At 43.8% G+C, this 13,046-nt stretch overlaps 1 protein-coding gene across 1 annotated transcript in view; it reads left to right on the top strand.

Moving 5' to 3' along the window:
* mcc (MCC regulator of WNT signaling pathway) overlaps positions 1–13,046 on the top strand; it is a 128,450-nt gene that overhangs the window by 103,934 nt on the left and 11,470 nt on the right. Inside the window, exons 14-16 of the mRNA XM_078396341.1 lie at positions 3,433–3,616; positions 8,373–8,607; positions 11,727–11,927. Coding sequence (XP_078252467.1) covers positions 3,433–3,616; positions 8,373–8,607; positions 11,727–11,927 — 620 coding nt within the window. The remainder of the gene's footprint in view (positions 1–3,432; positions 3,617–8,372; positions 8,608–11,726; positions 11,928–13,046) is intronic.

The raw sequence follows: 13,046 nt of genomic DNA, 5'->3' as shown, positions 1-13,046 counted from the left end.
TTTTTCCTTTTTTTGTTGTTGTGTGTCGGTGTTGGGATGGTTTTTGTATTTTTTTTGGTTGTGTATGTGTGGGGGGTGGTGGTGTGGGTGGGGGGTGGTGGTGGTGTGGCGGGGGGGGGGGGGTGGGGTAAACTTTTCTCTTCCTCACGGCGCGGGGTGCGGCTCGGCTGCGGGGCCTAACATCGCCCGGTGCGGCTCGGCCGCTGGACTTTACATCGCCCGGTGCGGCTTGGCCGCTGGACTTAACAGTGCCCGGTGCAGCTCGGCTGCGGGACTTTACATCGCCCGGTACGGCTCGGCTGCGGGACTTTACATCGCTGGTGCGGCTCGACCACGGGACTTTACACCGCCCGGTGCGACTCGGCTGCGGGACTTAACATCGCCCGGTGCGGCTCGGCTGCGGGACTTTACATCGCTGGTGCGGCTCGACCACGGGACTTTACATCGCCCGGTGCGGCTCGGCTGCGGGACTTAACATCGCCCGGTGCGGCTCGGCTGCGGGACTTAACATCGCCCGGTGCGGCTCGGCTGCGGGACTTAACATCGCCCGGTGCGGCTCGACCACGGGACTTAGCTGCGCAAGGCTTGGTCGCGGGGCCTTTCATCGCCCGGCTCGGACGCGAGACGTTTCAACGCCCGGTGCGATTCGGCCGGGGGGACTTCCATCCCCTTGCGGGGACTGTGCGGGTCGGTCGGGGACGAGCTGTCTGTCCGTGGGCGTGGGGAAGAGAGTGGAAGTTTTGTTGCCTCCATCACAGTGAGGGGGTGTTTGGAGTCACTGTGATGGACGTTTGTGTTGGGGCTATGTGTCTTGTGTTCTTTTTTTTCTATGACTGCTATGTAGTTTCGTTCGGTACTTCGGTACCGAACGACAAATAAAGCTCTGTTATATACTGTTATTATATATATAAGGCTGCAGGGTGACTTGGACAGGTTGTGTGAGTGGGCGGATACATGGCAGATGCAGTTTAATGTAGATAAGTGTGAGGTTATTCACTTTGGAAGTAAGAATAGAAAGGCAGATTATTATCTGAATGGTGTCAAGTTAGGAAGAGGGGATGTTCAACGAGATCTGGGTGTCCTAGTGCATCAGTCACTGAAAGGAAGCATGCAGGTACAGCAGGCAGTGAATAAAGCCAATGGAATGTTGGCCTTCATAACAAGAGGAGTTGAGTATAGGAGCAAAGAGGTCCTTCTACAGTTGTACCGGGCCCTGGTGAGACCGCACCTGGAGTACTGTGTGCAGTTTTGGTCTCCAAATTTGAGGAAGGATATTCTTGCTATTGAGGGCGTGCAGCGTAGGTTCACTAGGTTAATTCCCGGAATGGCGGGACTGTCGTATGTTGAAAGGCTGGAGCAATTAGGCTTGTATACACTGGAATTTAGAAGGATGAGGGGGGATCTTATTGAAACATATGATAATTAGGGGATTGGACACATTAGAGGCAGGAAACATGTTCCCAATGTTGGGGGAGTCCAGAACAAGGGGCCACAGTTTAAGAATAAGGGGTAGGCCATTTAGAACGGAGATGAGAAAGAACTTTTTCAGTCAGAGTGGTGAAGGTGTGGAATTCTCTGCCTCAGAAGGCAGTGGAGGCCAGTTCGTTGGATGCTTTCAAGAGAGAGCTGGATAGAGCTCTTAAGGATAGCGGAGTGAGGGGGTATGGGGAGAAGGCAGGAACGGGGTACTGATTGAGAGTGATCAGCCATGATCGCATTGAATGGCGGTGCTGGCTCGAAGGGCTGAATGGCCTACTCCTGCACCTATTGTCTATTGTCTATTGTCAGGCAGCATATCTGGAGAACATTTTAAACATCTCACATATTCTGCTTTATTCTTTGGCCTTTGTTCCAACCATCTGCCAATCAAATACCCCGCTCGCCTATGTCCACCTAATACATGCCTTGCTTTGTTCTGCCTCTCCCCTTTTCCCCCTCCCCCTTCCCCCACATACAATCAGTCTGAAGAAGGGTCCTGACCCAAAACATCACCTATCCATGTTCTCCAGATATGCTGCCTGACCTGCTGAGTTACTTCAGCATTTTGTGTCCTTTTATTTATTAACTAGCATCTGCAGTTCTTTGTTTCTACAAAAGTATAATCTACTTGGTTTAGCCATTATCACCATGCAGGGTTTATGGCAGATGATAAACATACCTACATGAAGGCTGCAACTGCCTGATCTTATCATGGCAGATGCCTTTGTCCATGATAGGATTGGTAGATGACCACTATATAGTCCTTGTGGAGACCAAGTCCTATCCTCAAATGAAAGGCACCTTCTATTTTAAATTACAACGCAATAATGCTAAATGGGGAAACATTTACAACTGGTTTGGCATCTTTAAGGCACTGTACTCTCTCATCATCAGTAGCAATAGAAAATGTCACATCAGTAACTCATGATTTATCATTTCCATCGCTGCCATTCCAGTCAAACTGGGATCACCCTGGTTCGATGAGTTCAGATGCAGCAACTAAAAATTAAGTGTCACATCGGTGGAACTGTCACATTGGATTACATGCATGCTAAGTAGCATGAACTAATCAGCTCAGAACTTGGCTCTATATACCCATACACAGCCCTGTTTCTAGAGACGATATTCTACACCCAACCATATTCAGCTGTTTTGTCATAATTATTCCTACAACAATATAAGCTAGGACACTCTGATTCACCTCTACCCCATTGAGGACATTGGACTTTGTTTCTACTACTGGTGTGCTACTATGCTGAGAATTATATTCTACATTCTGTATCTTTCCCTTTGCTCTACCTATTGTAGTTTGGGTTGATTATATTTATGTACAGTATTATCTGATTTGATCGGATAACATTCAAAACCAAGCTTTTCACTATACCCTGGTATATGTGGCAATAATAATTCTAAACCTTCTGGAAGTGGGAATTAATGATCAAAATAATGGTCTCCATCTGGTTCCAAATTCAAAACGAGGTTCATTTTCAAACGGTTGCTGTGAAGAAGGTGGGCAAAAATTGTGGCAGAGGCTTGAAAAAAAAAGATTTTGGTATTCTTTAAATTTAATTCAAGCATTTTATTTTTCGGTCTTGTCTACAATTCAGGTACTGCCTTCTGGAAACTCATTTGTCTCAACCAGGAACCTGTTAGGTGGTGAAATGAATTTGCAGTTCTAAAATATGGCAGTACAATACTTCCAGTTAAACGTTAAAAGTGGCTGAATCGGTTGTGATCTTGCTATTTAAAAGTTGATTTCCTCAAATTAGATTACATAACTTTCAGCAAAATTGGTTTTTTTAAATTATCGCGGTGGGCATTGTCTATTATATAATCTATAAAATAGACAAACTTTCAGTGTTTCTGCTAGGATATCAGTGTTTCTGCTAGGATATCAGTGATTCGCTGATATCATAGCTTCTTTTTCCATATTGCCACAAACTCTCATCGCAGGTGATCAAAAAGGTGAAGAAAACAAAACAATGATGTTAAAGAGAGCGCATGACTGCAGGAAGACAGCAGAGAATGCTGCTAAAGCACTACTAATGAAACTTGATGGTAGCTGTGGTGGAGCATGCACTGTGACAGGATGCAATATACAGCCTTGGGAAAGTCTGTCTTCACACAGTCACACCAGGTAAATAGTTCAATTTTAGAATTTTGCTTTGGCTTGCATGTGGACTCTTATTTATTTAAAATTTGTAATTCCCCAAAGAAATGTCCTTTTTTTGGATAAAACACAACCGACGAAGAGGTACCACAGTAGAGATAATTCCTGTGAGCCAAAGTTACCTGAATGCCTTGCAATAACGTGCAGCCTGTGACAATGTCTGGATTTTGTAATTAGTGTGATGTTATTACATAGGAAAATGAATAGTTTCCTATTTGTGCATATTCACAGTTAAGTACAAAATTCAGGCAATTGTTTGGTTTAGTCATGAATAAGGTTTACTATGCCTTGTTAAAAAAAATTAAATTTCGACATGGAAATGAAGTTATGATAACTTTTCATCACATTCCTCCTAAATATTCTAGAAAAAGTTGACTTTTTAATTTTCATGTAAAAATTAAAATTTTAACTGTGTAAGCCTTAAATGCTGTTAATGTTACCTCTGATCCCAAAGATGTACATCCAGTCATATTTAAATTTAATGAAAATTATAAAGATTTAAATTTATTTTTCTCTTTCTTTGAGTTCCAAAGTTCTTTCCTTCACTTTGTTTTCTATGTGTTATTGTTTTGTGGGATTGTTTTAACCCATGCTTTGTGGGTTCCATTTCAAATAAGAATTATCCAGTCTAATTAATTGAAACGATTTGACTTTGCCCACCTCACAATTGCCAGAGATCCCCAGAGATCATAATGTGGTATTCTGATATAAATCTTGTTACTGTAAATGCAACCATGACTATAAGAAGCTAGTGGCTGAATGCAAATGCAGAGCAGCACAATAAAGAGGTTGTTAGCACTGGTGTCATACCCATACACCATGGAAACAGGCCCTTCAGCCCAACTTGCCCATGCTGACCATGATGCCACATCTACACTAGTCCCACCTGCCCGCGTTTAACCCATATCCATCCAAACCTTTCCTATCCATGTACCTGTCCAAATGTCAGTTAAATGTTATTATAGTACCTGCCTCAAATACCTTTTCTGACAGCTCCTATATACCCACCACCCTTTTGTGTGAAACATTTGCCACTCGGGTAACTTAAATCTTTCCTCTCTTACCTTAAATCAATGTCCTTATTCTTGATTCACTTACTCTGGATAAAAGACTCTGTGCATTCACCCTATCTGTTCCCCTCTTGAATTTCTACACCTCTAAGATCAACCCTGTCATTCCAAGGAATAAAGTCCTAACCTGCCCAACCTGTCCTATACCTCAAGTCCTGGCAACATCTTTCTGATTCTTCTGTGCACTCTTTTCAGCTTAACAACATCCTTCCTATTGCAGGGTAACCAAAACTGAACACAATACTCCATATGCGGCCTCACCAATGTTTTGTACAACTGTAACATAGCATCCCACCCTCTAGACGCAATTCCCTGATTGATGAAGGCCTTTGGACCGAAAGCAGTCTTTACCACCCTATCTACCTGTGACACCACTTTCAAGGAACCTGCACTCCTAGATTCCTCTGCTATTCACCACTTCCCAGTGCCCTGTCATTCACTGTGAAGGTCCTGTCCTGGTTTGACTTCCTATATGTAATATCTCACACTTGCCTGCATTGAACTCCATTAACCATTCCTCAGTCCACTTAATTTTTTATAACCATCTTCGCTACCTACGATACCACACACTTTGTTGCCAACTGCAAACTTACCGTGCCTTGTATATTCCCATCCAAATCATTGATATAAACTACATACAGCAATGGGCTCAGCATTGAACACTGAGGCATACCACTAATCACAGACCTCCAGTGTGACAATCAGTCTTCCACCATCACCCTCTGCTTCCTTCCACCGTGCCAATTCTCTCATCCAGTTGGTTAGCTCTATCTGGATCCCATGCAATCTAATCTTCTAGAGCAGCCTACCATGCGGAACTTTATCAAATAGAGCAGCCTACCATGCTGAACTTTATCAAATAGAGCAGCCTACCATACGGAACTTTATCAAATAGAGCAGCCTACCATGCTGAACTTTATCAAAAGCCTTGCTGAAATTCATTTAGATAACGCCTTCGGTTTTGCCCTCGTCATCATTTTTGGTTACTTCAAAAAACGGAATCACATTTGTAAGATATAAGTGCTTCACCTTCAGGGACCCAAGTGTTATCTGTGTGGAGCTTGCACATTATCCCTGTAATGTGTGTGTTCACATTGGGTACTCTGTTTTCCTCCTACTTGCCAGTGACGTGCTGGTTAGATTGTGATTGGCTGTTGTAAATTGCCTGGATAATGGCTGGAAGGGAGGAGAGGGATATGAGAAAGGAAAAATAAATGGCCTGATTCCAAGCTCTGTGACTGATATATGCAATGGCATAGCAACGCTGGGGAATTTTGTGTATTAATGGGTATGGGTGGGAGAAGAGAGTAGAGAGTCAAGGGAAATAAGTGAAGGAATGGAATTGCTTTAAATGCCAGCATGGACACACATGGCTGATTTTTTCCAGTTTTAAGATTTAATTAAATCTTGTTGGAGGGGTTTTTATGTTAAATAAGTACGGGTTTTCACACTGTCTGTCATCTATATATATAGATATAACTAAAACCCTCATCTTGTATGTATGTATGTTCCCGTAATACAGCCAAAACGGTACACGATAGCGCAACAATGTTAGGGGCACCTTACACATTGTTGCGCTCTCGTGTACCGTTTTGGCTGTATTTCAGCAACATACATATGAGATCGCCATTTTGAGATTGTTGGTGTCACAACGGGACTGAACGGGTCCACGGGTCGTTTACAGAAATATATACAAGATGAGATCGCCCATTTTGAGATCGCTGGCGTCACAATGGGAACCCAACGGGCTGAATTCACTTTATAAACTTTAATAAACTTTATACTATGAATGGGACAAGTTTCGCCTGCGCAGTGCGCTCCCACATGCCGGGCCCGGCAGCCGTGCCTGCGCAGTTGGGGGAGGGTTGCCCGGCAATGGCGCGCCTGCGCAGCAGTGCCAGGAGGACTGCCGCCCATCCTGGCGTGCCCCACGCCTGACCTTCCTCCCGTCACCAGGGCCGGATTAAGCTAGAGTGGGACCCGTAGCATATGTTATAAAGCGGCCCTAAATACCGGACAAGGTGGCGTCACCGCCCGCGCCCCACGTGACCTCATCCAGCCAGCTGCCACATGCTCCAGCTCCACCAATGGCGGCCGCTCGGTCTGGGAGGCGGGTTGCTACACAACCTCCGTCAGGCGGCGCCCGGGCCTACAGTGTCTGGAGGTAGACACAAAATGCTGGAGTGACTCAGCGGGTCAGGCAGCATCTCGGGAGAGAAGGAATGGGTGACATTTTGGGATGAAACCCTTCCCGAAAGGAGAAGATCACGACCCGAAACGTCACCCATTCCTTCTCTCCAGAGATGCTGCGTGACCCGTGTCTTCCTTCGATTTAAACCCGCATCTGCAGTTTTCTTTTCTGATCTGTCTGATTGGGTGTTTCCAGCATTTTTTACATTTTTATTTAATATTTCAAGCATCTTAGCTTTTAATGCATTTCAATCTCAAATTTGAATCAGTGTACAAAAAATGACAAAGTTACAAAGCACGGCGGCACCTCCTTTTGTTTCTTCCCCCCCTCCCCCACAGCGATCCCTCCATGCCGGGTCCTCCATTGTTCTTACCCTCACGCCGTTTCTCCATGCTCTCGTCGACCGTGGGTCGCCCCGCCGCGGCCCCATTGTCGCGAGGCTTCACTGCTGCCCCCGCTGAAGCTTCACCGCTGTCAATACCCCACTTCGCGCCTCTGTGGTGTCAACCCGGGCTCCAGCTGCGGGCTCTGTCGGCCGCTTGCGCGACCCAGGCTTCCACCCACGAGGCCCCGGCCGGGCCTCGACCCGAGCTTCTACGGACCGGGAAGCATCGAGACCGCGTCGTTGCGATAAAGGCTTCCGGCTGCATTCCCAGTCCACAGCCGTGGCCCGTTGGGACGCATCAGAAGGTGCTGCAGATGCTGATTTACACCGAAGATAGACACAGAATCTGGAGAAACTCAGCGGTATCTCTGGAGCGAAGGAATGGGTGATGTTTCGGATATAGACCTTTCTCCAGACCAGAGGTGCTGGAGCAGTGCTCTGGTGAGTTCCGGCAGCACTGCACCCCTGGTGGGGGGATGAGGGTCTATGTCTCGGGGTTGGCAGTTAGGCGGTGATGCGCCGGTTGCCCATTGGTCCGCGTGGCCCCGCCGCCAACCCATTCTAACTGTGGCTTTGGCTTTGGCTACACATTCTAACCCGCAACGGTTGGGGAGCGATGCGCGCATCACAGCGCAGGGCCCTCGAAAGCTGAGGGCCCATAGCAAATGCTACTTTTGCTGCTATGTTAATCATGCCCTGCCCATTGCAACGGGAATCCAACGGGTCCACGTGTCGTGTTTCGTTCAAATTGTTGCGCTATCGTGTACCGTTCTGGCTGCTTTCTGTCCTACCAATTCAAGCGCTTTTGCACCTAACGGATCCACGGGTCGTGCAGTAAACACTAAAGTTTAGTGCCAGTAAGCCCAGGGAGTGGAGAACATTGCGAGATTTGGTAAAGAAACAATATAATTAAATTTTCTGCACAATAAATGCTGTTTAATAGTAAGGAATAAAGTTTGTTCATTGTACAATAATGCTTACTCATTAAATTTATTTATAAAAATAATTGCATAATTATAAAAAGTATGAATATTTATTTTTAAATATCTCCTTGATTCATTGTTTCTGTCTCTTTAGTACTACAAGTTCAACTGCCAGTAGCTGTGATACAGAATTTACAAAAGAAGATGAACAGAGATTGAAGGATTACGTTCAGCAACTTAAGAATGACAAAGCAGCAGTTAAGCTGACTATGTTAGAACTGGAAAGTGTTCATATTGATCCACTTAGTTATGACATTAAAACGCGGGGAGACGGCCAACGACTTGATTTAGAAAATGCAGTTCTAATGCAGGAGCTCATGGCCATGAAGGTGAGCAAGAATTTCACATTTTTGGGAGTTTAGTTTTAATTGCATTTAAAAGTTGTTGAAATATATTTTTGCAACCCAATATTCTTTTGGCTGAGATTTTGCTACTTGGGGGTCTGCCTTCTGCACGTGCTGCTTGGGTAACTGCTTGTCATGCACTTAATTGATTTAAATACACAGTGCTGGCCCAGAGCATTCTGGGCCTGAGTTAAAGTGATGGATAAGGGTCATGCAAGTGAGCCAAGAAATTATGCCAAGAAACTGCAAAGAAACCTTCAACTGAAACAAAGGATTTGGATCAGATTAGTTTGGCATACACATCAGGGTGAAATTAAATTCTTTCCACGTTTAAAGATCAAGGAATAAACAGTATGCATGGTAATACAATTGATACAAATAATGATACATTTGGAGTTGTGAGAAACAGGCACGGTAGCGCAGCGGTAGAGTTGCTGCTTTACAGCGAATGCAGCGCCGGAGACTCAGGTTCGATCCTGACTACGGGTGCTGCACTGTAAGGAGTTTGTACGTTCTCCCCGTGACCTGCGTGGGTTTACTCCGAGATCTTCGGTTTCCTCCCACACTCCAAAGACGTACAGGTATGTAGGTTAATTGGCTGGGTAAATGTAAAAATTGTCCCTAGTGGGTGTAGGATAGTGTTAATGTACGGGGATCACTGGGCGGCACGGACTTGGAGGGCCGAAAAGGCCTGTTTCCAGCTGTATTGATATGATGATATGATATGAGTACTAAAATCCAATTATTGAATAACCAAATGAGATAGAGTTCAGCGTGAAAGTATGCGACAGCCCTTCTAGGAAGGGGATGTGAAAGAGGTACTTGGTTCAGGAGTGTAGGATCCCAACCCGAAACATCACCTATCCATGTTCTCCAGAGAATCTGCCTGACCCACTGAGTTAATCTAGCACTTAGTCTCTTTTTGTTGGAGTGTACATTTTGCCGAGTAAAACAAAGGTAACCATAAATAATGGCTTTTTAATTTACCGATTGAGACTTAGAATATGACAGTGGGATAGAGGAGCCTGAAAGATACTAGACCTTCAGGTAAGATTCAGCATCGTGGGCTACATTAGAAGGTTCGATCACATGGGATACAGGGATAGCTAGCCAATTTGATATATGATTTACTTGATGATAGGAAATGGGAAAATCGTGATAGGTTATTTATAGGACTGGAGCCTGTGGCTAAGGGGTCAGTGCTTGTCATCTATATCAATGATATGAATGCATAAGGCATGGTTACTAAGTTTGCAGATGACACTAAAATAGGGGATATCGTCAACAGTGAAGAGGGTTAGCAAGAATTATAGTGGGATCTTTATCAGCTGGGTAAATCGGCAGATACAGTGCCCTCCATAATGTTTGAGACAAAGACCCATCATTTATTATTTGCCTCTGCACGCCACAATTTGAGATTTGTAATAGAAAAAAATCACATGTGGTTAAAGTGCACGTTGTCAGATTTTAATAAAGGCCACTTTTATACATTTTGGTTTCACCATGTAGAAATTACAGCTGTGCATAAACATAGTCCCCCCCATTTCAGGGCACCATAATGTTTGGGACACAGCAATGCCATGTAAATGAAAGTAGTCATGTTTAGTATTTTGTTGCATATCCTTTGCATGCAATGATTGCTTAAAGTCTGCAATTCGTGGACAATACCAGTTGCTGGGTGTTTTCTCTGGTGAGGCTCTGCCAGGCCTGTATTGCAGCCATCTTTAGCTTATGCTTGTTTTGGGGGTTAGCCCCCTTCAGTTTTCTCTTTAGAATATAAAAGGCATGCTCAATTGGGTTCAGATTAGGTGATTGACTTGGCCACTCAAGAGCTTTTTTAGCTTTGAAAAACTCTTTTGTTGCTTTAGCAGTATGTTTGGGATCATTGTCCTGCTGGAGAATGAACCGCCGGCTAATGCGTTTTGAGGCATTTGTTTGAACTTGAGCAGATAGGATGTGTCTATACACCTCAGAATTCATGTTGCTACTACCATCAGCAGTTGTATCATCAATGAAGATAAATGAGCCAGTACCTTCAGCAGCCATACATGCCCAGACCATAACACCCCCACCACTGTGTTTCACAGATGAGGTGGTATGCTTTGGATCTTAGGCAGTTCCTTCTCTCCTCTATACTTTGCTCTTGCCATCACTCTGATTTAAGTTAATCTTCGTCTCATCTGTCCACAAGACCTTTTTCCAGAACTGTGGTTGTTCTTTTAAGTACTTCTTGGCAAACTGTAACCAGGCCATCCTATTTTTGTGGCTGGCCAGTGGTTTGCATCCTGTAGTGTAGCCTCTATTTCTGTTCATGAAGCCTTCTGCGGACAGTGGTCATTGACAAATCCACACCTGACTCCTGAAGAGTGTTTTTGATCTGTCGGACAGGTGTTTGGGGTTTTTTCTTTATTTATAGAGAGAATTCTTGTGTCATCAGCTGTGGAGGTCTTCCTTGGCCTGCCAGTCCGTTTGCGATTAGTAAGCTCACCAGTGCTCTCTTTCTTCTTAATGATGTTCCAAACAGCTGATTTTGGTAAGTCTACGGTTTGGCTGATGTCTCGAACAGTTTTATTCTTGTTTCTCAGTCTCATAATGGCTTCTTTGACTTTCATTGGCACAACTTTGGTCCTCATGTTGATAAACAGCAATTAAAGTTCCCAAAGGTGATGGAAAGACTGGAGGAAAGACTCGGTGCTGAGAGCTCTCTTATACCTCCATTAAGGAGGCAATTAAACACAATTGAGCAATTACAAAACGCCTGTGAAGCCATGTGTCCCAAACATTATGGTGCCCTGAAATGGGGTACTATGTATAAACACTGCTGTAATTTCTACATGGTGAAACCAAAATGTATAAAAATGGCCTTTATTAAAATCTGACAATGTGCACTTTAACCACATGTTATTTTTTTCTATTACAAATCACTCTCTGATTGTTCTAATGAGCTGGAAGTCTCTCTTCTCTACAACTGTATGTAATTTTAAACTACATTCAACAATTAGTGTGGAGTGAAGATTTGAGAACATTTTACAATGTATTTTAGAATAGCTGATACCTTGTGACATCTGAAGATTTGTGAAACTTAATGATTTTGTTATTTGAAGGAGGAAATGGCAGAGCTGAAAGCCCAGCTTTATTTGATGGAGAAGGAAAAGAAAGCACTTGAATTGAAGCTTAGCACCCGAGAAGCCCAAGAACAAGCCTATTTGGTGCATATTGAGCATCTGAAATCAGAGGTTGAAGAGCAAAAGGAGCAACGGATGCGATCTCTCAGCTCAATCAGCAGTGGAGGAAAAGATAAACAAGTAAAAATAAATTTCACCATTGCAAGAAGAGTGATATAATTTAGATGTCACTTACAAATGAAGCTTTCAATAAACCAGACTCAGTCTGAATTACTGAAGCTGACTGCAGTATTTTCCTAAATTGCCATCTTTGCTTGTCTTAATTATTAACCATCTCAAAAGCACATTAATATTCTTCCCATTGGCATTTTTATGATTTGGCTTCATTCACTTCTTGTCGCATATACATATATTTTGCATAAACTGCAGAAGAAAATGGATTGGGAAGTGAATTGCAAATATACAAGTAATTATTGTCAAAACATGATCTTTAATATTCTGATTGGTGGTAGTCTCAATGATTGAGTCAAAAAATAACCAACCAAGCACTGTCCTGTTAGATATTTCATTTTTGGTGTGTTTCAATGAACTTCAAACTACAGCCAGTCTTCGTACAGTTTTCCATGAGCAATCCTTTCATCTCAGTTTTGATTGTAGATTTTGCCAAATTTATTTTGTCCCTGCTGAAATCCTTTACTTTATCAAACAGAACTGGCTTACTGATGGAAGACAAAGGGTTGTGGTGAAAGGACAATCTTCAGACTGGAGGTCTGTGAGCTGAAAGCAGCAACACAAGTAGATAGAGTGGCAAAGGAGGCATATGGTATGCTTGCCTTTATTAGTCGGGGCAATGAGTGTAAGAGTCAGGAAGTCATGATGCAGCTTTATTGGACCTTTGTTAGGTTGCATTTGGAGTTCTGGTCACTCCATACAGGAAGGACGTGGAGGCTTTGGAGAGGAGGTTCGCCAGAATTATGCCTGAATTACAAGGTATTAGCTACAAGGAGAGATTGGACAGACATGGATTGTTTTCTGTGGAATGCCAGAGGCTGAGGAGATACCAGACAGAAGTATATAAAATTATGAGAGGCACAGATAGGGTACTTGGTCAAAACCTTTCTTCCAGGATGGAAAAAGCAAAGACGAGAGGGCATAGCTTTAAGGTGAGAGGGGCAAAGTTTAAAGGAGATGTGCTGGGGAAGCTTTTTATGCAGAGGATGGCGAGTGCCTGGAACTGGTAGTGGCATTTAAGAGACTTTTGGAAAGGCATATGGATATCTTGGGGAATGGAGGGATATA

Source organism: Rhinoraja longicauda, chromosome 3 (assembly GCF_053455715.1).
Source record: "Rhinoraja longicauda isolate Sanriku21f chromosome 3, sRhiLon1.1, whole genome shotgun sequence".
Classification (NCBI taxonomy): Eukaryota; Metazoa; Chordata; class Chondrichthyes; order Rajiformes; family Arhynchobatidae; genus Rhinoraja; species Rhinoraja longicauda.
This window is presented reverse-complemented; position numbering and strand designations above follow the sequence as displayed.